This window comes from Glycine max, chromosome 5 (assembly GCF_000004515.6).
Source record: "Glycine max cultivar Williams 82 chromosome 5, Glycine_max_v4.0, whole genome shotgun sequence".
Taxonomy (NCBI): domain Eukaryota; kingdom Viridiplantae; phylum Streptophyta; class Magnoliopsida; order Fabales; family Fabaceae; genus Glycine; species Glycine max.
In genome coordinates, this window is record NC_038241.2 from 37,054,157 (window position 1) to 37,078,935 (window position 24,779).

At 33.4% G+C, this 24,779-nt stretch overlaps 3 protein-coding genes and 1 long non-coding RNA gene across 7 annotated transcripts; 1 reads left to right on the forward strand and 3 right to left on the reverse strand.

The window, feature by feature from the left end:
- Positions 1-310: 310 nt before the first annotated feature.
- On the reverse strand, positions 311-3,794 carry LOC100808981 (pentatricopeptide repeat-containing protein At4g39620, chloroplastic). 2 transcript variants are annotated; one of them, XM_003524232.5, is made up of 3 exons: positions 3,393-3,792; positions 1,598-2,860; positions 311-1,009 (listed from the first exon to the last, which is right to left on the reverse strand). In XM_003524232.5, exons 1-2 carry the CDS (start codon positions 3,672-3,674, stop codon positions 1,631-1,633), a joined length of 1,512 nt encoding a protein of 503 aa, XP_003524280.1. In that variant the 5' UTR covers positions 3,675-3,792; the 3' UTR covers positions 311-1,009; positions 1,598-1,630. The 2 variants fall into 2 exon arrangements, with proteins under 2 accessions (XP_003524280.1, XP_040871529.1); XM_041015595.1 differs by lacking the exon at positions 311-1,009 and adding an exon at positions 1,024-1,425 and having other exon boundaries at positions 3,393-3,794.
- An 841-nt stretch (positions 3,795-4,635) lies between these two features.
- LOC100809526 (cytochrome P450 71AU50) lies at positions 4,636-6,957 on the reverse strand. 3 transcript variants are annotated; one of them, XM_041015597.1, is made up of 3 exons: positions 5,995-6,957; positions 5,144-5,783; positions 4,636-4,816 (listed from the first exon to the last, which is right to left on the reverse strand). In XM_041015597.1, the coding sequence occupies exons 1-2, from the start codon at positions 6,862-6,864 to the stop codon at positions 5,160-5,162; spliced, it is 1,494 nt and encodes a 497-aa protein (XP_040871531.1). In that variant the 5' UTR covers positions 6,865-6,957; the 3' UTR covers positions 4,636-4,816; positions 5,144-5,159. The 3 variants fall into 3 exon arrangements, with proteins under 3 accessions (XP_040871531.1, XP_040871530.1, XP_003524281.4); XM_041015596.1 differs by having other exon boundaries at positions 5,130-5,783; XM_003524233.5 differs by lacking the exon at positions 4,636-4,816 and having other exon boundaries at positions 5,030-5,783.
- A 4,107-nt stretch (positions 6,958-11,064) lies between these two features.
- On the forward strand, positions 11,065-13,201 carry LOC102662716 (uncharacterized). Its single transcript, XR_414462.4, has 2 exons — positions 11,065-12,023; positions 12,218-13,201. It is a non-coding gene; the product is annotated as an uncharacterized lncRNA (long non-coding RNA).
- Positions 13,020-23,642, reverse strand: LOC100804542 (protein ACTIVITY OF BC1 COMPLEX KINASE 8, chloroplastic). The gene is made up of 21 exons (XM_003525024.4): positions 23,106-23,642; positions 22,722-22,857; positions 21,653-21,819; positions 21,280-21,400; positions 21,039-21,139; positions 20,674-20,772; positions 19,911-20,021; positions 19,722-19,801; positions 19,523-19,592; positions 18,914-18,987; positions 18,727-18,796; positions 18,524-18,612; positions 17,859-17,983; positions 16,929-17,009; positions 16,785-16,845; positions 16,622-16,676; positions 16,439-16,537; positions 16,238-16,327; positions 15,551-15,610; positions 15,310-15,437; positions 13,020-13,491 (listed from the first exon to the last, which is right to left on the reverse strand). The coding sequence occupies exons 1-20, from the start codon at positions 23,568-23,570 to the stop codon at positions 15,321-15,323; spliced, it is 2,271 nt and encodes a 756-aa protein (XP_003525072.1). The 5' UTR covers positions 23,571-23,642; the 3' UTR covers positions 13,020-13,491; positions 15,310-15,320.
- Positions 23,643-24,779: the final 1,137 nt, after the last annotated feature.

The following is a 24,779-nucleotide window of genomic DNA, read 5'->3' on the forward strand; positions in this document are numbered from 1 at the left end:
TGCTGGAAATAAATTCATATCTGTGAACTAAAATGAACCCAGTCGTGAAAGACGAAGCCAGACAAATTTTATTCATGAGGCAAACGGAAAAATATGCTAAAGTAATATTCAACTTGACTTCAATCAAAGGGAAAATCGTCAATAGTTATAAATAAAGAAGAGACATCAATTGCTTTTCAATTAGTTATATTATTCAATGGATATGCGGTGGTGTGGTGTTTTAAACTAATCACCACCACCACGATCATCAAAAGTTTTATTATATTAGACGAGATTGGTTACACAAATCATATAACATCATTCGGATCGGTCAGAGACCAAATATTCAGATATATTTACTATGAAATCTTTCTCAACAATTTTCCTTCAATGATCTTTTTGGTCTCCCACTTTTCCTTTACAAAAAACTCAAAACCATGCAATTTCCTTTCTTTACTAGTGCTTCTACCTTATTGGTCGTGGTCAACCGTTTAAATAAAAAATATATATAGTCTAAAATCCTTTTGCAAACGGTTTGGGAGGCTATGGTTACTATGTAAGCTTAAAAAGCTCCGCTCCAGCAAGTCACACAATCAATTGAGAATTCCTTCTGGTACTTTCAGTAACATGACAGCTCAAGCTTTTAATCTTGATTTAAAATTACATCAGAATGATAATTGTACATGAATTATCAATAAGACCATTGTTAATAACTCAATTTTGTTAGTTATAGATTTACACATTGCTTTTCAGCAGCAAGTCTGCTCTTTTTGGATTGGTTGTCATCAACTAATTAGCTTTGGTAGCGGTCAGATCTGATGCATTCTTCATTTGATAGATCATAGTGCCAAGACAAGGGGCAATGAGCTGGAAATACATCTATACCTATGAACAAAAATGAACCCGGACATGAAAGGCAAAGCCAGACAACATGTGAAGCCCAGGCAATAGGATCTTGATCTTCTATGCCTATCTCTTTGTTGGTTAAACTTCATTAAAAGGGTTTAGTGCTTCATTTGAAACTGGCAAACTTGCAACAAGCAGCAAGAAAAAAAACATGTTTAAGTGAACAGATACAACTTAAAAGTGAACAGACGCAACTTAAGGAAACCAAAAACAAATACAGTGAAGAATAAAATTGCATTCTGTTGTTCTCATAAATTTCTTTACAAGATAACAAATCAAGCAAATCATACGAAATCAATTTTATACACAGACCAGTAATGAAACATTATACTCAGACCAGTAAGGAAAATAAGCAAACATCATCTCTTGTATTCTTGTTTCTTTTGTCCTAAGAATATTAATTTTCAGCATCAGATGTCAATTTAACCAAGTATTTTAAAATGCCTAAAGTTGCCCCAGGTTTCGTAGTTGTGAATTCCTAATTTGAAGGTACTTGCATAAATTATTAATAATAAAGGATAATTCTTCAAAGCTTATCATCTGAAAACCAAAAACAAGCCTGAGTTTGAAATTTGAAGGTGAGTACAGGAACAGAGAAGTAGCATCTCATAAAATGAATTATATAATTTCAAGTAAATAGCATCATTATGAAAAGTAAAAAAAGGAAAGTGATGTCATGTGATAGAGAAGTGATGGCAAAGGATAAGTATACCATCTCACAAAAACTGAGCTGTTTGTACACAAGTCATTGATGAGCCAAAATATTCTTCACATGAGTAGCCAACTTTGAAAACTCTTGGGGGTTGTTTGAGTCAGTAGCTGCATTAGCAGATTTTGAATTTGATGTGTTTGAATCAGTTGCAGCATTAGCAGATTCTGAATTTGCTGTTTTTGAATCAGTTGCAGCATTAGCAGATTCTGAATTTGCTGGTAAAGACGCAACAGCACCCAAAGCATCCAAGAAGAACCTCTTATTAGGGACAATACCATCTTTATCCATATGCTTCAGCAATTTATCAAGAAGCTCCTTCTGGTTGGCTTTAGTGTAAGCCTTATAAAGAAGTTTAAATGTTGATGAATCTGGATATATTTTTATACTATTTGCTCTTTCAAACAGTGAATCTGCTTCCTGTGGTAAACCATTTATGCAGTAAACATCAAGCATAGCATTTAGGGTTGAAACTTTTATGTGAGCTTTTGACTCAACCAGCTCATCAAACAATTGTGCAGCCCTGGAGACACAATCACAGAAGCCATACATATAGATCAGACTCTCATGCGTAACAAAGCTTGGTGTGTAACCCATGTCAGTCATCCTCTTGAAAACATCTTCTGCTTTATCCTTAAGCCTTGCCTTCCCATAGTTCAAAATCATTGAATTAAACGTGGGCAGTGATGCTCTCTCCTTTGAGCGCAACAAACTTTTAAATACCTGCTCCATCTTACCAAACTCCTGCTTCTTCCCATAGGAATCAATCAGCAAGTTAAAGGTAATCAAGTCAGGTTTACACTGGTTGCTTTTCATTCGAGCAAGCACTGCTTCCATTTCGCGGATCATCCCATTTTTACCATAAGCATCCATCACACCATTAAAAGTGTAAATATCGGGCGAAACAATGCTCTCATCAAGATCCTTAAACAAAGAATTGACCTGCTCCACGTTCCGAGCTTGAGCAAAAGCTCTCAAAAGAATGTTGTATGTAACAATGTTGGGCTTACACCGCTCCATTCCTTTCATCTTCTGAAAGTAGCCAATGGCTTTAGCCAAAGCCTTTGTTTTGTCCCGCGAATGAAGGTGAGCTGTAATTAGCGCATTGTAGACAGAAGTATCAGGACGACAACCAGTATTACGCATCTCTGAGAAAAGCCACATAGCCATTCTGGTTTGCCCTTTTTTCCCCATAACTGATATGAGTTTTGAGTAAATCCCATTATCAGCAATATACCATCGTTGTTTTTGCATCCATCTAAAAACCTGAATGCCAAACAAAATTCACAACTACAATGAGACAGAGATAACCATTGACATCATCATTCATGCTCCCCTATTTTAACTAATGCATATTACTATGTTCTTGCACTGTATATACTATATATTAAAACAATGAGAAGTATCCATTTCGATTTGCTCATTGCCGTTAATTTTCCCACACTTTATTTGTTTATTTTTCTCACATTCTAGGTCATATCACAGTTATCATCACAATATTTTTTGATATTACCATTGTTATATGCATAAAAGGCCAATCTTAATGAACGAGAGAATGTACTAATTTTATTTAAAAAGGGATAATAATAATAAATCTTTCAGCACCGGACAACAATTTTACAAATGATAAAAGAAAGGTTTTAAAAAACGAAGGCAAACGTGATTTGGGGCCGAAACATCAAGGTTTATTAATTGTCCGCGAATGCAATTAGGAACACATGAGGCGCATTTGTTCACCAAAAGCGATGAAAGATTAAAAAGCTTAAAAGATATTGCTAAGAAGGGGGAAGTGAGCGACCTCAAGGCATTGGAGCCAGTTGTCGTGCTTGGCGAGTTCTTCGAAGAGCAAAAAGCAATGTTGGGTTCGGACCTGCTTGACATACTTGTTCAGCGTCTTCAGCAGAGGCTCTTTGTCGTTGCTTATCTTGCTCGTGAGCAAACGAACCAGCTCTTGCGCTTCCGAATTGTGGTTGCTTTTCTTCCTCTTGGGTCTGGCACCGCATGAAATTCGGCTAAGTGGGGCCGCGCCAGGATGGGTACCGTAGCTTGCAAATGAAGGAGAAGAAGATAGACTAGACATGGGAACTCAAACTCAAACACAGAGATTGATTCAATTTACGCACTCCCACATTGGGCTTAATAAAAAGCCCAAATAGATGAGTAGAAAGGCCTGAGCCTGGCCTCTTACAATAAACATGCAAATTGGAAAAGATAAATCTTATTACATATAAGTGAAACTGCTTTCAAAAAATATGACATTCCTTAAATGCAACCTATGTTATGTTTGAAAAGTTATTTCAATTATTTTCCATTTTTTTATTAATTAATATTTTACTGTTTATTAAATAAGTTTATTTTTTAAGTAGTTTTTAATATTTTTTTAAATATTTATTTTTAGTTTTTAATCTTTTATATTTTCTTTTATTTTTATTCTCAATACATTTATTTAGTTTTTTTATTATGTTTTTTAAAATAAATCATAATTTTATTATTTTTCTATCGTGTTATATTTTTTATTTATTTCAACAGTTTTTTTTATTGAACATTTATACTTTAATAAATTAATTTTTCAAAACTAATTTTGTGAAAGATAACTTTAGTTTTCATTATATGTTGTAGGATTTAAGATATTTTTTTCAGTTGTGAATCTCTTTATACAACAAAAGAACTAATAGCTAGTCTTAGTAATTTTCTAAATTTTAGATTGCTCTCACTTATTCTAAACAACTGAAAAATAAAATTTAAAAACTAAAAAACAAACACATTCGATCTAAATAATTACTTGGGGGTGAATGGCTTCTTCAATGACTCCTTTTTTCATTTACTTAGATTTATCATAGTTGCTAGTCTCTTTTTCAGACGGTCTTGATGTTTTAACCTAAAAAAAAATGCTGTATTGATACTTATGCTACTACACACCAAAAAAGACATTGAGAAAATAAATAGTAGTAATAGTGTTATATATAGTCAGTCATATATATAACACTATTGTACCGATATTGTTACATGCAGTATTATATGGTTGATAGAACACTTTCAAGTATTGACGAAACATTTTTGACCAACTTTTAGTTCACAATTTGTCACATATATCATCAATCTACTTTCAGCTGCCACATATCGTGGTCAACTTCTTGTGCCTACTCCCATAGCCATATCTTCGTTTTTATGCATACCCAGCTCATTTGATCTTAACAACATCCGTGCATAGTCATAAGTCGCCTGTAGGGAAAGTTAAAAAGCAACAGATTAGAAACCAAGAACTGCTTTGTTTGCTAAGGCGTATGGTGAAAGATCGAGCATTGCCTTTTGCACTTTGAAAAACTTGACAAGGATCATACAAGTCACTATAATCGCTTGAGTTATGTTCCCATCTATACTCTAAAACAAGAGAGTCTTGAGACACATAACTATTATTTCTTGAAGGTAAGGAAGGGAAAGGGTCAATATTAATGCATTTTATTCACTTTTACTGATAAAAAAAAAGGAAGAGAAAGGGTAACTTATTTTTTCCATAAATATTATTGAAATCTACCTAATTAAACATACTATGAAATTGTTTTTCCTAATCCCTTTCATTGGAAAGCCGATAAGTGGGAATGGCATGTAGATGATTGGCCCTAGGCATTGTGAGTCCGAACTCCTCTTTCATGTCCAAGTCATCTGGCAAAATGTCTTTTGGTAGTTTCCAATCAAAACAATGCACAATCTGTGCCACTGTTAGACGAACCACAGTTAGACCCAATTGCAATCCTGGACAACCCCTTCTGCCAGACCCAAATGGTATCAGCTCGAAGTCACGCCCTCTCACATCTATGCTGCTTCCTTCAAATCTCTCTGGCCAGAACTTCTCTGCCTCATCCCAAGCACTTGGGTCTCTCATAATTGCCCATGCATTCACTATCACCCTTGACTTTTTAGGTATGAACAAATCTCCAACCATGCAATCTTCCGTGGACTGGTGTGGTATGAGCAACGGTGCCACCGGATGGAGCCTCATGCTTTCCTTTACAACCATGTCCAAATACACCAACTTGTCCAAGTCCGATTCCTCCACCTTCCTCTTCATACCCACCACAGTTTCTAATTCCATTTGGACTTTCTTCATCACCCTTGGATTCTTTAGGAGCTCTGAAAGCGTCCACTCAATTGCTGTAGCAGAAGTATCCATTGAACCAGCCAACATATCCTTTGCCAAAAAAACAAAACGTGTCAAAGAGAGTGAGAATTTGACAGCCAGTTCTAAAAGTCGCCAACTTAATGTAAAACATTTGATACTTCATATGTTCGTCATGGCACCTTTTCTCGTATATATATAGTCATATACTAGCAGCTAATATATATAGATAGATAGTTATATAGACAGTGGAAAAAAGGCTTAACGATGTTATTCATTTTACCAGCAATATGGCTTTGATATTGGGGCGTTCAATGCGGTATTCAGATTCTTCAGTACCGACAAAGTCCAACATGACATCCACAAAATCCTTTGTCCTGTCTTCACCCTTCTCTGATTGCAAGTGTTCATCAATAATTTTCTCGAAGAAGTCATCGAAGATTTTGCCAACTACTTTCATGCGCTTGGTTAGGCCTTGAAGGTCAAGTGCAGCAATGTAAGGAATGTAATCTCCCATGTTAGGAGTTGCTGCTAAGTGCATTCCCTCTTGCATCACAGCCTTGAACCCCTTCTCATCCAAGTCGCGGTCCATGTACTTCTTCCCCAAAACCATTCTGCAAGACATGTCTGCACTGAGTGTTGAAACTTTGGCACTGAGATCAACAACAGCTCCATCTTTGGCTGCCTCTCGCAGAAGCTTGACCATCAGGTCAAGCTCCTCTTCCCTCATGCTTCTGAAGGAGTTAATTTTGGTGTGGCTTAGCAATTCCAACGTGCACATCTTGCGCACGTTGCGCCAGTAAGAGCCATATTCAGCAAAGCTTAAGTTTCTCTGCTCCCAAGAGATGTATTTTGCAGCTTCAAGAGGTGGTCTACTAGCAAAGACAAGGTCATGGGTCTTGAGGAACAGTTCAGCAGCTTGTGGAGAAGAAACAACAATGGTGGGCACAAAACCTAAGCGCAAGTGCATGACAGGTCCATATTTTTGGGCTAGTTGGTGCAGGTCACGATGAGGATTTGGTCCCAACTTGTGAAGGCTTCCCAAAATTGGCAACCCTCTGGGACCAGGTGGCAATTTCTTTGCCTTGTTCTTGCTAATTCTCCGTAGCCACATATAAGCAAGAGAAACCAAAAAAATGGCTATCCAAATCATCGTTGCTATTGCCAAGTGTGTATATATTTTTGCTGCCAAAATGAAGCAATTGTGGAGTGATGTTTGTGTCTTTGTGATACAGGGTTTATATAATGTATTTTGTGTCCATTGTGACATGATTCATGACGAGTGATGAGTATCATAATTGGTATTTACGGGTCAGAGCAAGACATGCACCTCGATGTTTCCGTGGCCATCGCCTTAGTTGAACGACTCGGCGCCTGCACAAGATATATATATACTTTGGTATTTCCGCGTGTTTAGATTTTAAAGTGCAGCTGCTGCAAACTTATCTTTTTTATTGCATGCTGCAATATCCAAATTGGATTATTTCAAGCCATTCTCACACTTATATGTGCACTAAAAACAAAAGAACTAAAGTTAAAAAAAGTATGAATAAATAATAGAATGAGAAGAAGAATTGGAGAGAAATTAAAAATTTAAAGGAGGCTGAAGTGGGAACACGTACGTACGTCTGTCTCGTTGATTTAGTAGAGTTGAGAGCAACTGGGGAAGAAAATAGAGAGACGAGAGATGAAATAAATATAGATGATAAAAAGTGTTATTGCATTAGATTAATTAGATTTTATCCAATATTTAATGGTAAATATTTTTCTCTTTTCATCTATTTAATTATTGGTGATGTTTAAAATTTTGTATAGTTAAAATTAATTTTTCAAAAACTTTCACTTGATTAACTTTTAGTATTTTATATAGAGTAATATCAAAAAATGGGAGAAAAAAACATAAACAATAGAACGAAAAAGAACAAAAGGATAGATAAGGTACACATTTATGTTTCTATCTTCTTTTTGCCCATATAAACTGATACATGTGATTCATATAAAAAATAATATTTTAAAAGACTTTTTGTCCAATTAGTTTTGTAAACATATAAAATTAACATCAAACTTATATATATAATGAAAATAAAATTATTAATATTTTATATGACCAATATTTTTCTTAATGTAAGATGAATATTTCATTAATTAAGTTCTTTAATTATCTATCGATAATTTTTTATTATTTTTTATAAGAGATGATCTAAGTTAAATTAAATAAGATTATGATGGATGATAAAATTTCCTCTTAAATACATAATGACATATGTTCATTCAAAACTAAAACTCAAGAACACCAGTTAACCTAGAACAATCCACATACTTAATGTTATAGATCTTTTAATAATTTAAATATAAACTTACTATTGTTAAACAAATAATAATAATAATTATTATTATTATTAATAATAAATGGTTTTAAAGAAAAAATGTAATCCCAAATAAATTTTAGAAAAATAAGTTTCACATCTTTTGAAGCATATAATAATAATAATAATAATAATAATAATAATAATAATAATAATAATAATAATAATAATAATAATAATAATAATAATAATAATAATAATAATAATATAATAATAATAATAATAATAATAATAATAATAATAATAATAATAATAATAATAATAATAATAATAATAATAATAATAATAATAATAATAATAATAATAATAATAATAATAATAATAATAATAATAATAATAATAATAATAATAATAATAATAATATAATAATAATAATAATAATAATAATAATAATAATAATAATAATAATAATAATAATAATAATAATAATAATAATAATAATAATAATAATAATAATAATAATAATAATAATAATATAATAATAATAATAATAATAATAATAATAATAATAATAATAATAATAATAATAATAATAATAATACGATGATGATGATGAAAAGAAACATAAACTTTAAGAAAGGGACAAAAAATTTAGTCTTAAGAATGGGATGAATTGATACAAACCCATGATCACTGCTAAAAGAGAAAATTCGTGGACAAGATCTAAATAAAACTTATGTGACACATTTTATCTCTTTATCTCTCTTTATTCCATCATATCTCTCTTTTTACAATATACAACCTTATTTATATAACTTATTTTCATAAATATAACTTATAAGTGACTAAATTTTTTTCTCTTTTCCATTTTATATTTGAGAGAGATGATGATGTGCATGCAATTGGATATGAAGATTGCTAGAAGAAAGGTGTTTTACGAAGAAACTTCACACTTGAAGTGAAACTTTGTAGTTGAGTTATTTGTTTATTGTTCAATGTGCTTGTGCTTGATTGGCTTTCCTTGAATAATGACATTTTAGATCATGAGCCTAATTAAAATTATTCAATCTAATAGATCGAATCTCAAGATTGTTTTGAAATTAAAATAAATCAAGTGTGTAATGTTTCATATAAGTGTTAATTGATATTATTTGATTAGTTGAAGGGTTGAATAAAGTTTTGAAGATGTTTGGGATGAAAGAAATTAAATTGTTATTAAAAAAAAGATTGTTCTGTACAATTTAAAAAAAAAATAGAACAATGTAACCGATTATGTGAATGTTTAAAAATTATTATTTTTATCTATAAAAATAAAAAACAAATATTTACAATAATTCATATATTTTATTTAATCAATTATAATAGAATCCCTTAATTTTAAAATTTATTGATTAACATGAACCAACTACCTTTCATCGCATTAAGGCAAAAGCCACTTTTAATGACTTCTGTCTCTTCTCAATCTGACAGGAAAAAGTAACATAGATGTGAATAAAAAATGTGTCTAAACACATTGTATATAAAACTCATAATAAATTAGGAAACCAAGAAAAATTATGAGAAAATGGATTGATTTGTTTTAATCTATTAGCATAGGGTTGTAATTAAATACAATAATCTTAAAAAAGAAATACCCAATGTGGGACTCACTCGTTTTTTATTTCTCTCCACACAATTTCATCTTTTAACCAAATAATACGTCATGTTTTCCTCCACTGTGATAGCGGATTAAGTCTCTCACGGTGGAAAAAAAATATTTTAGCGCTGGAATGTATTTTTTTCTTGAGATAAGTGTGGGAATACTATAAGAATGATTACATTGAATTATTTTTTAAAAACAAAAAAAAAATTATCTCTTCTTTTTCAACCTATGAAACCATGTCATACAAATTCATTGATATATTCCTTTTATAAAACAAATCAACTTCAATTTTTGAATAATTAATATTACTTTTATTTCTATTATAACAAAAAATTTCCTTTTTACATGAAAAAGATCAATATTAATAATTATGATTTTAGATATGAATAATTATTCAATATCTTATTCATTCACAATAAAATCTTTTCTTTTGACGATGATAAAAAAACATACTTTTTTAAAAAAAGATATCATTTCACCATAATCACAAGTATCTATACATAACTATTTTCCACAAATCAACCACAAAGGATATAACTTGTACTTGCTTATGGATTCTATCCCGGCCCATTTCTCCATTATTGTATTCATTTCATCAGCTTTGAATAAGCCACAGAAACATCCATATGCACACCAATCCGAATCCCAAAGGAATGAACCGCACCCAAAAATGTCAGACTTTTCACGCACAAAACCGCATCAATGAGTAGCAAGACAGTGACTGTATCCGGACGAATTCCAGAAAGCCTCATGTGACGTAGAAGACAGGACAGCCTATCAAGGAAGCCAGACTGAGCGAATCCCAACAGCATTGCATTCCAAGAAGCAATGTCCCTCACGGGCATTTCCACAAACACGTTGTGTGCATCGTCCAAGTGACCACATTTGGCATACATGTCAACCATGGCGGTTTGCACGAAAATGTTGGACTGAAAGCAGGATTTGAGGACGCGGGCATAGATGATTTGGGAGTTCCTGCGATGGGAATGTTTGGCACATGCTTTTAAGACGAAGGGAAAGGTTGAGTTGTTGGGCGTGACGCCACTTTGCTTCATCTGGCGGAAGAGAACAAGTGCGTTTTGGGCATGGCCCTGATTGACAAGGTGTCTGATGTTGGAGTTCCACGTCCATAAATTTGAGAAACGGTTGATGCACAGAGTCACACCAGAATAATGGATTACCATTTCTCATTGCTGTTGCAATGTGTGCTGAATGCTTGTTTCCCCGAACAATGGCATGTATCGCCACCCTTGTTTGTTAACTCTCACCTTCTTTTTAATTTTTTTTTTCAAAAAATAATATATATATATATATATATATATATATATATATATATATATATATATATATATATATATATATATATATACAGTGAAATATCATTAAATAATAATTTTTAATTAAAATTGTGATGTTTTTCTTTATTTTAACTTTATCCACAAGTTTGAGTCTAACGTAACTTTTAAACACTTTTGGTTGAAGACATACACAAAAGTTTAGACTACAAGCAGAAATCTGACATGAGCATTATCAGCTATTTAAATCCTTAAGATTGTTGTTGTATCACGGCCAACAACAACAAAAGCCATATACCAATTGCAATAACATTAAGGATTAAACTCGCATATCTTCCAAGTTACAAGGGGAGCAATAATGGATTTCCATGACCCAATCTCATGTATATGAGATCAATCTTCCCACAAACTCCAAAATCCAAACACAAGACAACTTATAAAGATTTTAAAAAATTTAATTTCAAGTGAGACTTGTACTTTTGAAATAGGTCAAGTTTTACTGTAGCCTTTGGAAACGGAAGAGGGTAGGTAGGTGGTGTCAGGGTGAGTTTGGGTTCAAGAACGTGGCAAATCTTTACTTTTACATGGGATCTCTGTTGGTTTGCTTTATATATATATATATATATATATATATATATATATATATATATATATAATTTTCATGTGAGAAAACATCAAGATGATCCAGCCTAGTTCTTGAGGATCGAGCTTTCTTGCCGAGGAATCCGGGACAGGTTAAAAGGATAATGCTGAAACCCCCTTGATTGAATATACATAGATATCAATAAATATTATCAACTACCAATATCGTGTCAATGTTGCGTGAATTTTCGAAACCTCAATTCTTTGTTATATAAAAGACAATAGGCTATAGCTAGTCCTTTCAACTTTGCCATATCACACATATATTATATAGTCTATACAGCTTTCTGATAGGCTAGATAGGTCCAATAATATATTGATGCCTGCTTTGTTTCTATTTCTGATGTTTAGCTTCAATGTGATATGTGTTTTTCAAGGGGAAGCAATCAGTGAAGGAGTTGTGGCTTCTGGGACTTCTGCTACTATTGTGAGTTTGAATCTCTCATCTACATCTACCTCTTGATAGTTTTGTTATTGGTTGATTTAATCTAATTATGGGAGTAAAATAAATACAATTGTAATGAAATTGTCTAACAAATAATGGTGAAATAGAGATGTAAATAGGGTTAACGATCAAAGTTTTTATTTTTTGGAGTAACTAGATTAATTTTAATCGTGCAGACAGGTGGCTGTGAAAAGCAGGGTAAAGCAGGGTCAGTGAATGCAAGGAAGAAAGTGGTGAGTCACAAGAAAGTGTTTTTGAGAATGAAGACTACGTCTATACCAACTCCTTGCCTCAGATGATGTTGTAGTTTTGCTTCGTAGCTTGTCATGTGTTAACGTTGTTGAATTCATTACAGCTTGTCTAAATCTAAAGGTAGCCACATTGGCGAATGGCGACTGTAAAAGATCTATAACTTTTATTTATTGTTTATAGTAACTATTTAAAAACAAAGACCATAATGCAAATTTCAGTCTATTGTTATGAAGCTACCCGGAAGATGCCCATATGGATGTCATAAAAAAGATGTCCAGTAAGCTACGATCTACTACCATATGGAACTCTATATCCTTTCCATGAAAAATCTCTTCAATGATTATTATTCTTGGTGCATCATACTATAAAAGGGTGAGAATACATTTAACAAATTGGGGAATGGGGAAATGTATATACCAAAGGTAAGGCCCAAACCAGGAAACCAATATTAATAAAACAATAACAAAATCTTATCCTACTAAGTGAGATTAGTTACATGGATCACACTCATCATTTGGTTTCGTTAGGAAACCAGTACTAGATAACAGTAAAAATTTGGTGGCTGGAGAGATAATTTTGAATCTTGAAGCCATTAAACTGGCAACTTGAAGTCAAAATAAGGCCCATCATGCTCGTGCACAACATCGAACCTAAAGATAGATGCTCAGGACAAGAAACAATAACCACGAAAAACTGTATTTTCATGGGCAATTGACATCCAACATATTTATAGAAAATACTTATATTTGCATTTTCATTGGATAAATTTATGTACGTCAGTTACAAGCAAAGCTTCCCGCTGTCAAACTATATTGGAAGCTGCACCATACCATATGGTGATTACAACAATAAACGCTACAATCTACACCAATGCCTATTAAATTTACAATATGGATGAGGTAAAAAAATAAAATAAAACACTAATACATGTTATTTGATAATAAAATTTAGCAATGAAAACGCATGGGGGATCGTGTTAATGACAAAAATGTGGCTCGCCAATTGGCTACCTCAGCTCAATCATTTTAGGGAAGTAAATGAGAACAGAAGCCTCCAGCATGCCTGCCAGTATAAAGATTTAGCACATGCTGATATATTCCAAGATGTTAGCTCTTACTCTGAGCTCCTAGTCATTTTGATGCCCCGAAGGTTGACTTGTAACCATGACATTAACATGAGCAGCATGTCCATCCTAAATCTGCAATGGCCAACATCAAACGAAAGATTTAAGTACATGGAGCAAGGACCCAAAACAGTGTTTCAATAAGAACTACAAAACATATCGACCCATTTACAGCTAAGCAGAATTGTATCTCAATTTAGCACATGCTCAGATTTCTGAGTAACCCCAGATGCTCAGATTTGGTACGCAAACACCATATTGCATAAGAACATATGATGTAAAGAAATCTAAGTTTTCAGACAATTATTTTTAATTTATCATACCATGAAGTAAGATTTATGAAAATTGAATTTCCCTACATTTGAGATACCTGGGTGTATCTTACATATTAAGGTGAAGAGAACCAACCAATCAAAATCCCTACTAATAACGAGACAGACACTAGAATGCATAGACCCCCATTAATATACTTTGACTAGAAATTAAGAGTTAAGAGGTAACCATCAGAATTTGCATTTGTCAGTTACTCACTAAAATCCTGCAACCACTTAAATAACATCTTGCTGAGCCAAAAGGCAGGTAGATCTCCATTAAGGGATGAAGCAAAAGGTTGCAATAGTGGGACACTACATCTTTAACCCAAAACCTTAAGATAATGAGTACATGAATCTTTTCACTTGGAATTTGTCTTCGTCAGCCTAACCCATTCTTAACCAATATAGGGTTTCATCACTCACTTGAATTTCCAACATTCTTCCCCTCAAAGTGTAAATCCAAATATTAGTATGCTCCCCCTCAAGAGGGGGGATACCAACCATGAGTTCAGTCTTCTTAAATGCTCCATCTACAACTGGGTTGAGACTGAAGACTGAAATCATTGCAAATCCTCTGCCAAACAAAATCAACTCTAATACTACTTGTTGAGCAGCTAGGATGAGCCCCAAAGGAGAGAGATCTGAATTAATGGGGTTAAGTGAAAGAGCACAATAGCAGGCTAGACACCACATCTTGACCTAAAACCTTAAAACAAAGAGCATATGGGTCATTCCACCTATAGTGTCCTCACTTAAACCATGCTTACCCAATGTGGGATTTCATACTCACTTGAATTCTGACACATATTTCATGTCTCTCCAAAGTGGAAAACAAAGAGAATTTGTCTTCAGTTAGAAGGATTATGTCTCAAGGTTATCATGAGTCATGACACTAAAATCTCAGAAAGAAATCAAAGAATAAGAACAGTTAAAAGCACGTTACTAGTTAATTCTTTTTCATTGTTCAAAGACCAATGAATGGCCATGGTCATATGTACTAAAAAAAAACTATTAACCACATGAATAGTTAACTCTGTTTACAAAAGGTGACACGGACAAGTTGATTAGCCACTGTCATAATGCAGTATGCTTATTACCAGGGTGATGTCATCAAGTAACATTTTCTCACATCTAAAATTTCAAGTTGCATGTTTAAACTCACCATAAATCAAATTCCAAGTTAAGACCAAATTATATATAAGCATCCAATTCAAGGTTCCCAACCATTATGGGGTTTGATCTGAGGAGGCTCAAATGTATACAGCCTTAACCACTGTGAGCAGGGAAGAAGAAACAAAGACCAGAAAAAGGACAGCTCATTACATCAGCCTCTTCCATCTTTGTCTTTGGGATGAGCAAGATGTACACAACCTTACCCATAAGAATGAGAGGATATTTGCAAAACTAGAACCCATAGCCACCAGGTCACAATGCAAAAACAAAAATACCATAATGCGGAAAAATGCAATGTCAAAAACTTGCAAAGTAATCTTTTTGATTACCTAATTCACATTTTGCATATTATAACATGAACATGTCACATCCAATTCCAAAATTTAAAAAAAAAAAAGAAAATTACCAAGTAGTTGCTTATGCAGTCCCTGTAATCAACCTTTCCCGTTCATCTAGCTTTTTGATCTTCACAATGCCAAAGAGCACTTGAAAACCAAATATTGCACAGAAAACATATGCTATAGTGGCAGGCACCTGAAAAAGGTCGCATGAAACTTGGGAATGAAAAAGTACCACTACAACCAGACCATCAATTAATTGAATTGAAAATCAACACAAGAAAAATAAGTGAGATCGGAACAGCTTACCCTAATTGAGTTAAGATACAGAATTGTTGCAAGATTTATTAGGCTCCCAGAAGCTATTGCCTATTAAAAAAGCAACATAAATATGCATCATCCTACCAACTTTTTTCATCTTTGGTCATATACACACATCCTACATATATCCGAAGTATTGATTCTAAAAAATCAAGCATGTGGTTTATAATAAGTATGTGAATGAAATATACTTCTGTCAACTGTCCAGAGCCAATTTACTATGTACATCCATTATTCACTTGAAAATCTCTTGGAAAAAAATTAAGAACATTAGGTTTTTCTATGTAATTTGAAAAATGATGATTCATGCCTTCACAACACATGAAAATACTCCTGCATGCAAGGCACTCACAAATATCCCAATTTTTTTAAACTGATTAAAAGAGAACTACAAATATTTGAAGGCAGGTAAGCTTATTCAATGTAGTTTTATATTGTCCGAACAGGAAGTGGGTATCCATTTTCATTTCCATATTTAATGAGTTGATGCTAATGCAAGTGTGTTCACACAATAGCCAACAGTTACTTACAATAGATGCTAGATAATAAATAAGAAGGGCAAGCATGGCTACTAAAAATGACAACAGGCTATTAAATGGACTCAATCTCTCAAACCAAATACCAAGAAACAACTAAACTTATAATTTCACTAAGTCAGATGCCAGATTCACTCACATTTCCTATTGTCTTCTGGACAGTGGCAATACGCTGGAATGCCCTCTCAGATTCCAGAGTTCGGACTCGGAGCTTTAGATCGCCTTGCTCCTGTGCAAGAATAAGGGCGGGAAGATGTCATCTAGAATAACAGAAATGCAGAACAAAAAATACAAATCAAACAAACAACTAAAATTGTATCAGCAAAAATCTAATACATACCAATCTTTGGATGATTTCAGCAAGCTTTTCAACCCTATCAGCCTGTCTAAATAAATTGTAAAATGCTTGAGATTGTCTGTCCCATCTCTTTCTGAAGTCCTGTACATTTAGAAGAAAGATATAAGAAAGGAAATCATAGTACTTAGACTGAATTCAAACATGGAGGAACAAGTTCGTGACTGCCTTTAGGATAACTTCAACTCCTGCCTCACGGAATCTTAGCAACTCCAGAGCATAACTACAGGACCAGGAAAACTAGTCATATTAGATATGCAAAGCATATAATTTAAAACTTTTAATATCTAAAAGGTATAAAAAAATTATAAAGTATGAATACGATACTAACGGTTTGGCAATCTCAGTAATATCAAAACGAGGATCAAGGCCCTTTCCAATGCCATCCAACACTGCAAAAACAATGTTGACTTGTTACCTTGCAGTCACAAGCATAGAATGTGCAAGAGTAACGCATTAAACTCTTAATAATCACCTGAGAAGGCCCTCACAACAAATGTGAATGTAGCAGGAAACCGAAAGGGCTGGTCTGCTGCAATGGCTAATAAATCCTCACCTGTTTAAAGTATGAGAGCTATGAATAAGTGATAAGCCTATGGATTGCAAAATGTTATTTAACTAAATCATGTTTGGTTTGATGGAATGATGAAATGGGTATGGTAATGGAATGCTTATTCCTATGTGTTTCATTTTGCTATGAAAATAAATAAAATGATGACTTCATTCCCTTTTTTGTTTCATATGTCATGAATGATTTAAGTAAATACAAGAAAAGTAGAGGCAGGCCCAATGTGAGCCAACCAAATTATCGGGATGAGAAGGGCCCATGTCAGCTCAAGCTATTTCTTTTCTTTTTTTTTTTGTCTAAAACAAACATATTGGCCCAAAAGGATTTTGTACTTCAATGGGTAAGCCAGGCGAGATGGGCCAATTTTAAAACATGTTGGAAAATGGAAATGGATTCCATCACTTCTGTAATGGAATACATATTCCCATAATTGTACACAAATGTCCATTCCCATTCCAATGACTTAACCAAGCATGGGAATAGGAATGATCCATTCCATCCAACCAAACTTGCACTGCACTAATACAACACACACAAAAAATTCTTATAGTTGACCCAGGTCATGTCAAACTTCACAGATGAAAAAATCTCTTTAACCAATCAGGAAATCCAAGTTCAAAACGTAAGTATATAGAACTGTGTATTGCTTTTCACCTGACCTACTTGAGTGCTACTGGATAAAATAATAAGTTAACAACCCATAGCCAATAGCCCAAACAATATATCCTTCCTTATAGCTTGTCTAATTTTATCTTCACTAATTTCATGAACAATAATCCTTGTATGCATACATCCAAATAATCTAAACTTAAAGACACACTAGACCAGGTGCATTACCAATAGCAGCCAGACGTTCTTTCTTCTTCATTACTTTTTCCTCTTTGCTTAATGGTTGTTTGAATCCAAGTTCAGCTGTTGCCATCTCTCTCTCTCTCCTTTGTGCAGCCAAACGCTCTTCAAAACTATAAAAAATTAAAGTTGAAGAGCTCAAGGTCAGAGTTTGCAGTAGGTTGCTAACACAACTAATCAGTACAGATATGTATCTCTAAACCATAAAATAGAGGGAAGAAAATATAAACGTAAAATATCAACAATTACTCAAAAATTTTCAGTAACAATTTTCAAATAAATATCATTATTCCTTTTTCTTTTGGTAGGAAAAAAAGTTGAGACCTTTTACTCTTTGAGTTGATGCAGTTTGATCCTTACTACTTGAGATAACCCTAAGATCACTATATTCTTGACATAACTAATCAGGACAGCCATGTACTCAAAAGCACAAATCCCAGTCAATCAACAAAATTTTCCTTTTCCAAGATAAAAGGCTTAGAATTTCCTATTCACAACACTTCTTTAAATAGTTTTAAGCAGCCTCTGCAGGTATTGCAATCAATAATTAACAAGCTACTGCTAATGATATTGATTTATAGAAATACTACTGCTAAATCTATGTAGGTGTTTTGATTTATATGCATTCCCACTAAATGGATTTAATAAACTACCTGTTGAGGAAGAACTGTGCTGTTCGTTTAACAGCAGTCATATCTCCAGTTGGGACAAGAACACCCATTTGAATCATTGATTGAAGGACCTACATCAGTACACGAGCTTCATTTGGTAAGTAATTTAAAATCAAGAACGGAATATCATGCTAGATTTTCCATGGCCTAATGGAAAACCATCCATAAAAAAAGTTACACTTTACCTTATCTGGATTCTTCTCATAAATTCCATAAAAAGCTTCAAGTAAACCTTCTCGGATATTTTGACTGATACTGTAAGGTGCAACACCAATCATAACAACAATTAGCAAATGTATTAATCACACCAAGAGTAAAATGTTTGACTTGTAAATTCATATTCTAAATATACAGAAAAGATAAAGAACATACCTTCCCATCATTCCAAAATCATAAAAGATCAATCTTCCACCATTGACATCATCAACTGCAATATTTCCAGGATGCTGCACGAACAGTGTAAATATTAGTTACAAGAAGTATCAAATCAAACCTCTTGAGGGATAATCATAAAATATGAAAAATTGAAAATTCATTATTCCTCACTTAACACTGTTTCTTCCCCAGAGAAAGGAAAAAAGACATGCCATGGCAATATTTTAATGAGTTCCTAAAATAGTGTTTTGGATGCTTGGCAATCACTATTCCTTATCATGGTAAGGAAGTTACTTCTAATCTAATGCCCTTGTGAATAAGCCCTAGGGAAGCTTCCCAAGACAACAGATGATAATCTATGTGGCACAAGCAGCATTGTTTCTTGTACCTCGGGTAACAGATGCTTGAATGTTAGTATAAGAGCAAATTCAAAGATAGTGAACATAACAGGTTGGCTACACCATACGATTTACCAGTTACTAGACAATCCAAAAGAATCACTAATGCTCTGTTTGGATTAGAAGTGAAATACAGAGAAAACTCAAACAAACATAAGATGAGAGACAACTCAAAAACCACTCAGCAATTCAAAGAACAAGAACGCACAGGGTCAGCATGGAAGAATCCATGTGATAAAATCTGCTCCAAGTAAGACTCAACTGCATATCGCCCTAACCTGTAGAAGATCAAGCAGACATTATATTAATTTGAATTTTAGATGCCATAATCAGTTGTTGATATGCACATAAGTATGATGTAAAATGCCAATAGTAACTTTGCTTGAAGAAATTCAGATGACACTAACCTTTTGCGGTCAAGACCCAGTTGATCTAAAGCTTGTATTTTATTTATTTTAATCCCAGGAACATACTCCATTGTCAGAATCTGCATTGGAAAAATATTTAAATTGTAGATAAATACAAAAGATATCAGAAGTAAAAATGGGAAAGATGTATAATTTCTATATATTATCTATGATAACTGAAGGCTAAACCTGTGGCGTGGTATAATCCCAGATGATTGTAGGGACTTTCACATAATCCAAGTTTTTAAAGTTACTTGCAAATAGTTCTGCATTAGCAGCTTCCTTGGTGTAATCAATCTCCTGAAAATTGTTAATTCATGTTACATCAACAGGATTAGATAAAGCTGAGGATGTGCAGAAAACACATGAAAACATCATACTGAAACAAGAACAAGATCTACAAATCAACCCCTCCAAACCTGCAAATTAGCTGAAGACTCCCTTTATACATTGGCTAAGCTCTAATACTTGAAAAGCAATAATGTTGTTCAAGGTTTTAGAAAACAACTTATGACATGAAATTCTCAACAAACACGACTCTTGCTGTTACTGAAGCATTATTATTACACCTATAAACCAAAAATCCCTATTTGCCATTTTACTCCATCACCTAGCCAGGTAAAATTGTCTGCCACCTTATTCCTTCTGTCAAAACTAACAACTTTCTGTTTAAAATAAGAGCCTCGTAATCAACCTTAAGAAATCTTAACTAAAATGTTGTTATGAAATCTTCCATGACCAAATGGAACTTCATTGGTTTCCCCATATGGAATTTCAAAGAGCAACGCCAGCTTCTTGACAAACTCAATATGAATTGTGATCACCCTATGCAATCTTTATATTTGAATTCACTACAGCAGAATGACATCTTTATGATGGAGAAACATATATAATTTTCTTCTGTTGATCTCATCTAACCTAAGAGTGCAACATGATTCCAGAAAATCATCACCTGATATAAAACAGAGGCACACTCATCATAAATAGCAACCCAGTCCCTCTTTGCACCATCTGATTTGGGATCAATTTTTTGAAGATATTCAGCAATAATCTGGAGGGGGAAAAAAGGCCCAAGTATCAGTGTTTTATCAATTCTGCAAGTCTTCACAGGCAGGAAGTCCTATTATTAAAATCCTTCATACAAGGAAAAAAAAATTTAAACAGATCAATTTTTGAAAATGACTTGTCAATCCTGCAAGGTTACTAAAAATAAGAGTGCAAGTTAAGGAGCAAGTGATAGAATTATCAAAGAGTTATATCACATTTGCACACCACACTAGAAGGGCAAGCATTATATGAAATGCTTATAACACTGACCCTCAGGTTTTTAAGATCGATGTCAAAAAGAGCTTTGAGACCAGGCCTTTGCACTTTAACAACAACCTCCTGTCCCCTTAATCTTGCACGATGAACCTGACCTGCATTGGGGAAAAAGATGTTCGCCGTTCCTTTCTTCTAATCAAATATTAAACCTAAAGCCAAAGTACATTTAATTGGGTTCCCTTCTCTGATTGAACATTTACTGTTACAGATATGCATACAGTAAAACATTAATTACCAAGACTTGCAGCAGCTATTGGTTCATACTCAAAATGATCGAAGACACCTGCTAAAGGACTTCCAAGTTCTTCTTCGACAATAGCTATAGCAGTCTCTGAGGGAAATGGAGGAACTTGATCCTGAACCCAAAAAATAAGGTAACTTAGGCTTTGAAGAAATGAAACCTTAATATGTTTTAAACTTCTCAATTTAACCTCTTTCTTTTGTGAATGTGTGTATGTTTGTGTCTCAAAATTATTATCATCAGCTTTCTAAACTCCAAGTGAAATTATAAATACCAAAAACAAAAAAGTAGATAAAAAAAGGAAATATAACATAAGCACAACACAAGGAAATAATCTTATAAGTTCAACCCAAAACTCCAATTCAACCTGAAGTTCAGACAACTGGTCAACATATTCTTGTGGAAGAATGTCCACTCTTGTGGAGAATTGCTGACCAACTTTGATAAATGTAGGACCTAATCTCAGAATGCTCTCCTTCAGCCACTTGGCAAGGGCCTTTCGCCTTGAGGTTTTCTTTTCCTCTGTCATTCCTCCTGTAAATAATATCTTTGGGTCAATAAAAAACAAATGGTCACATTGTTGAAATTCCTAAAAATTCAATAAAAATTAAAAAGCACTTCACAATTTTTGTGTTAACAGGTTTATTTGTTGTTGTCAGGAAATGATTTCCAAACAGGCAAACTTGATAAATATGATAAATTCATAACAATGAGATTAACTCTTGAGGTCAAGCATGCACTTGAGCATAGATAGCATAGCAAGAATCAACTCTGGCTAGCATAACCAACCTGCCATACTTTATAAACTTTTATACTTCAAGTTCATATGCATGATAAGCAACAAATTAGATCCAAACTCTAAAGGCATATAGTGACCCAGCAGGATTCTAAAGCTAAAGAAAAACAACTAAATTATTAAATTGTGACTATAACATATAAGTAACAAGTGGCAAACAGGAAGAATAAATACACAAAAATACCAAAAAAAGCTAGTCTTCCATGATTGCAGAACCAAATGGTGAATAAGAAAATAGTAAAGTATACAGGGCTGAGATACTCCCTATTTAAATGATTGCTCTTAGTTTCCATTTCCCACACAGCTTACAGCTAAAAGTAAACTTCTCTACCATATGTTAAAATTACTTGTTGATGCTATATGATTGCAATTACTCAAATGCTCGCCCATTAAAATATAATATTAGAATTTTAACATGCAGGGAAAAATGCTTAATTGTGTGAGTATTAGCATTACTGATTCCAGCATTCACTACTGATAGAAAACACATTGAATACATTCTGCATTTGTTTATCAAATCCATAAAATAAACATATAATGGAGCCCAAGTGCCTCCCAAGTCCCATAATAAGTATTCTAAGGGTCACTTCAGCAGATTCATGAACACCTCATTTGCACCATGCCAAGCAAAACAACAAACCTTTATATGAGAACTTGCGATTATTCAGCCAAGACTTGAAGATAAACGTTATAACGAATCCCCAAATCTCCAACGTCCTCTGGATCATCGAGTAAGTCTTGAACCTGCTCCAGCGACCTCCAGGTGCAACTGCCACCTGAAAAAAAGAAAATCACAAGTTATTCTCACTCATTCATCTAACAACACAGTCACACTAATCAACATTTTATGTGAACCCAGAGTATCCTCAAATTGAGAGCCAAAGACTAATCCCTTTGGAGTACGTACTAAGATTCATTTAAGGAATTAACCTCTCTTAACAGATGTTATTCTATATACACACTGACCTGAAGATCTCCTCACTCCTAATTAACATTGTACAAACAAATACACTCGTATTCATACCTCAATTGGTGCTTCCCCAGTTTGCTTTTTGAACCAGGCCTCCTCTTTACCAATCTCCTCCAACCTCTTCTTTCTTCCATCTTCCATCCGCTTTGACGCTTCTGCAGAATCTTCAACCACTTCCGCCGCTACACCATTGCCATTGCCATTGTCGTTCACGTACTTCACCAAGCTTCCATTCGCATTCTCACTCTCCCTAACGCCCGAGACGCCGTTCGCGTAACCGTTAACGGAGCCGTTAGCACCGTATTCGCTCGCGGCAACTCCGTTTCCGCTCCATTTCACGTCGTTCACTCTGTCAATGACGGCACCTTCTTCCTTGAAGGCGCGGATTCGCGTACGGAGAGCAACATTGTACCTGGAGTTCTGAGAGCAAAATCTAGAGAGAGAACGGCGTCGTTTGGGGGTAATTTGCGGCGCAAGAAATTTGAGCTCAAGTAAGAGTAGAGAAGAAGAGGAAGCCATTGACAGGATCAAACTCAAAACCTAGATTTCATTGCTCGTGAGAAGAGGAAGAGCAAGAGTTGAAGTGAAGTTGAAAAAGAAAAAGGAGTGGGAAGGGGGTGGTGATAAGGAGGACACGTGGCAAGAAAAAGATGAGGCCATGAAGGTTATTGGTGGCCACAAAGGACTTCTTTGGACGCTTTATGCTTACGTGTTCTAATGAATGTGGATTCTCTTATCAAATCAAACCAATCATATTTTAAGTTAAATTTACTAATATAATTTATCAACATTGAATCCTTATTCAACTGTTCTAATTATCTAATTGTGTGAATGTGTGTTTTCTTCAATTTCAAAATCATGAATTCAAAAATAAAATTACATTGAGTTAAAAAATAAATTATTAATTCATTTATACTTATTAAAAAGTATAAATTATTTATAATGCATTTAATAAAAAAAATATTTAATTCGTTTGTTAATATTTTTATGAAGAGATATTCATTTTATTTATAATTTTGTTTAAAAAATTAAATCATTATATAATTTTGTAAAATATTCTCTGCTCCTTCCTTTCTTCTCTTTTCTCTCTTCTATAGCAGCACCTATTGGCTATTGAGTGCTTAAATTTAAAATTTCATTCTTATATGATTGAAATAATTAACGTGAGACTCCTTAATTATATAAAACTTGTTTATATAAATAATATAAGCCATTGTTTTTTACAACACAATAAAAACAATTACTTTTGAATTGCCAAATATATTCGTAAATAAAGGCAATTAAATAAATATTATTATGAAAATAAAATACACAGGACCACAATTTCAACTGTCGTCAATGATCACTAATTTATCTATTGTAAATATTTTATATAGAATTTGCATTTAAAGACGACAGAGTTGTAAAAGTACTAGTAACATGATTCATGAACTATTAATTAGACAGTTTATTAAATTTGAAAATAAGAGAGAATATCCATTTATTAATTTGATTATATCAACCATTCAATTGGATTCAAATTGTTTTTCAATAATGATCCATTCCATCAGGTTCATTTATTTTAACTGGAATTTGATTTTGTCAAAATTAAATAATATAGAATTAACCTAGTTTATTGTCATACTATTTGAGTTTTAATACCATATAATATATACATATATATATCTAAATTATAAAATTAAATCGATCTATGATTAAAATATATTTTATAATATATATTATAAAATA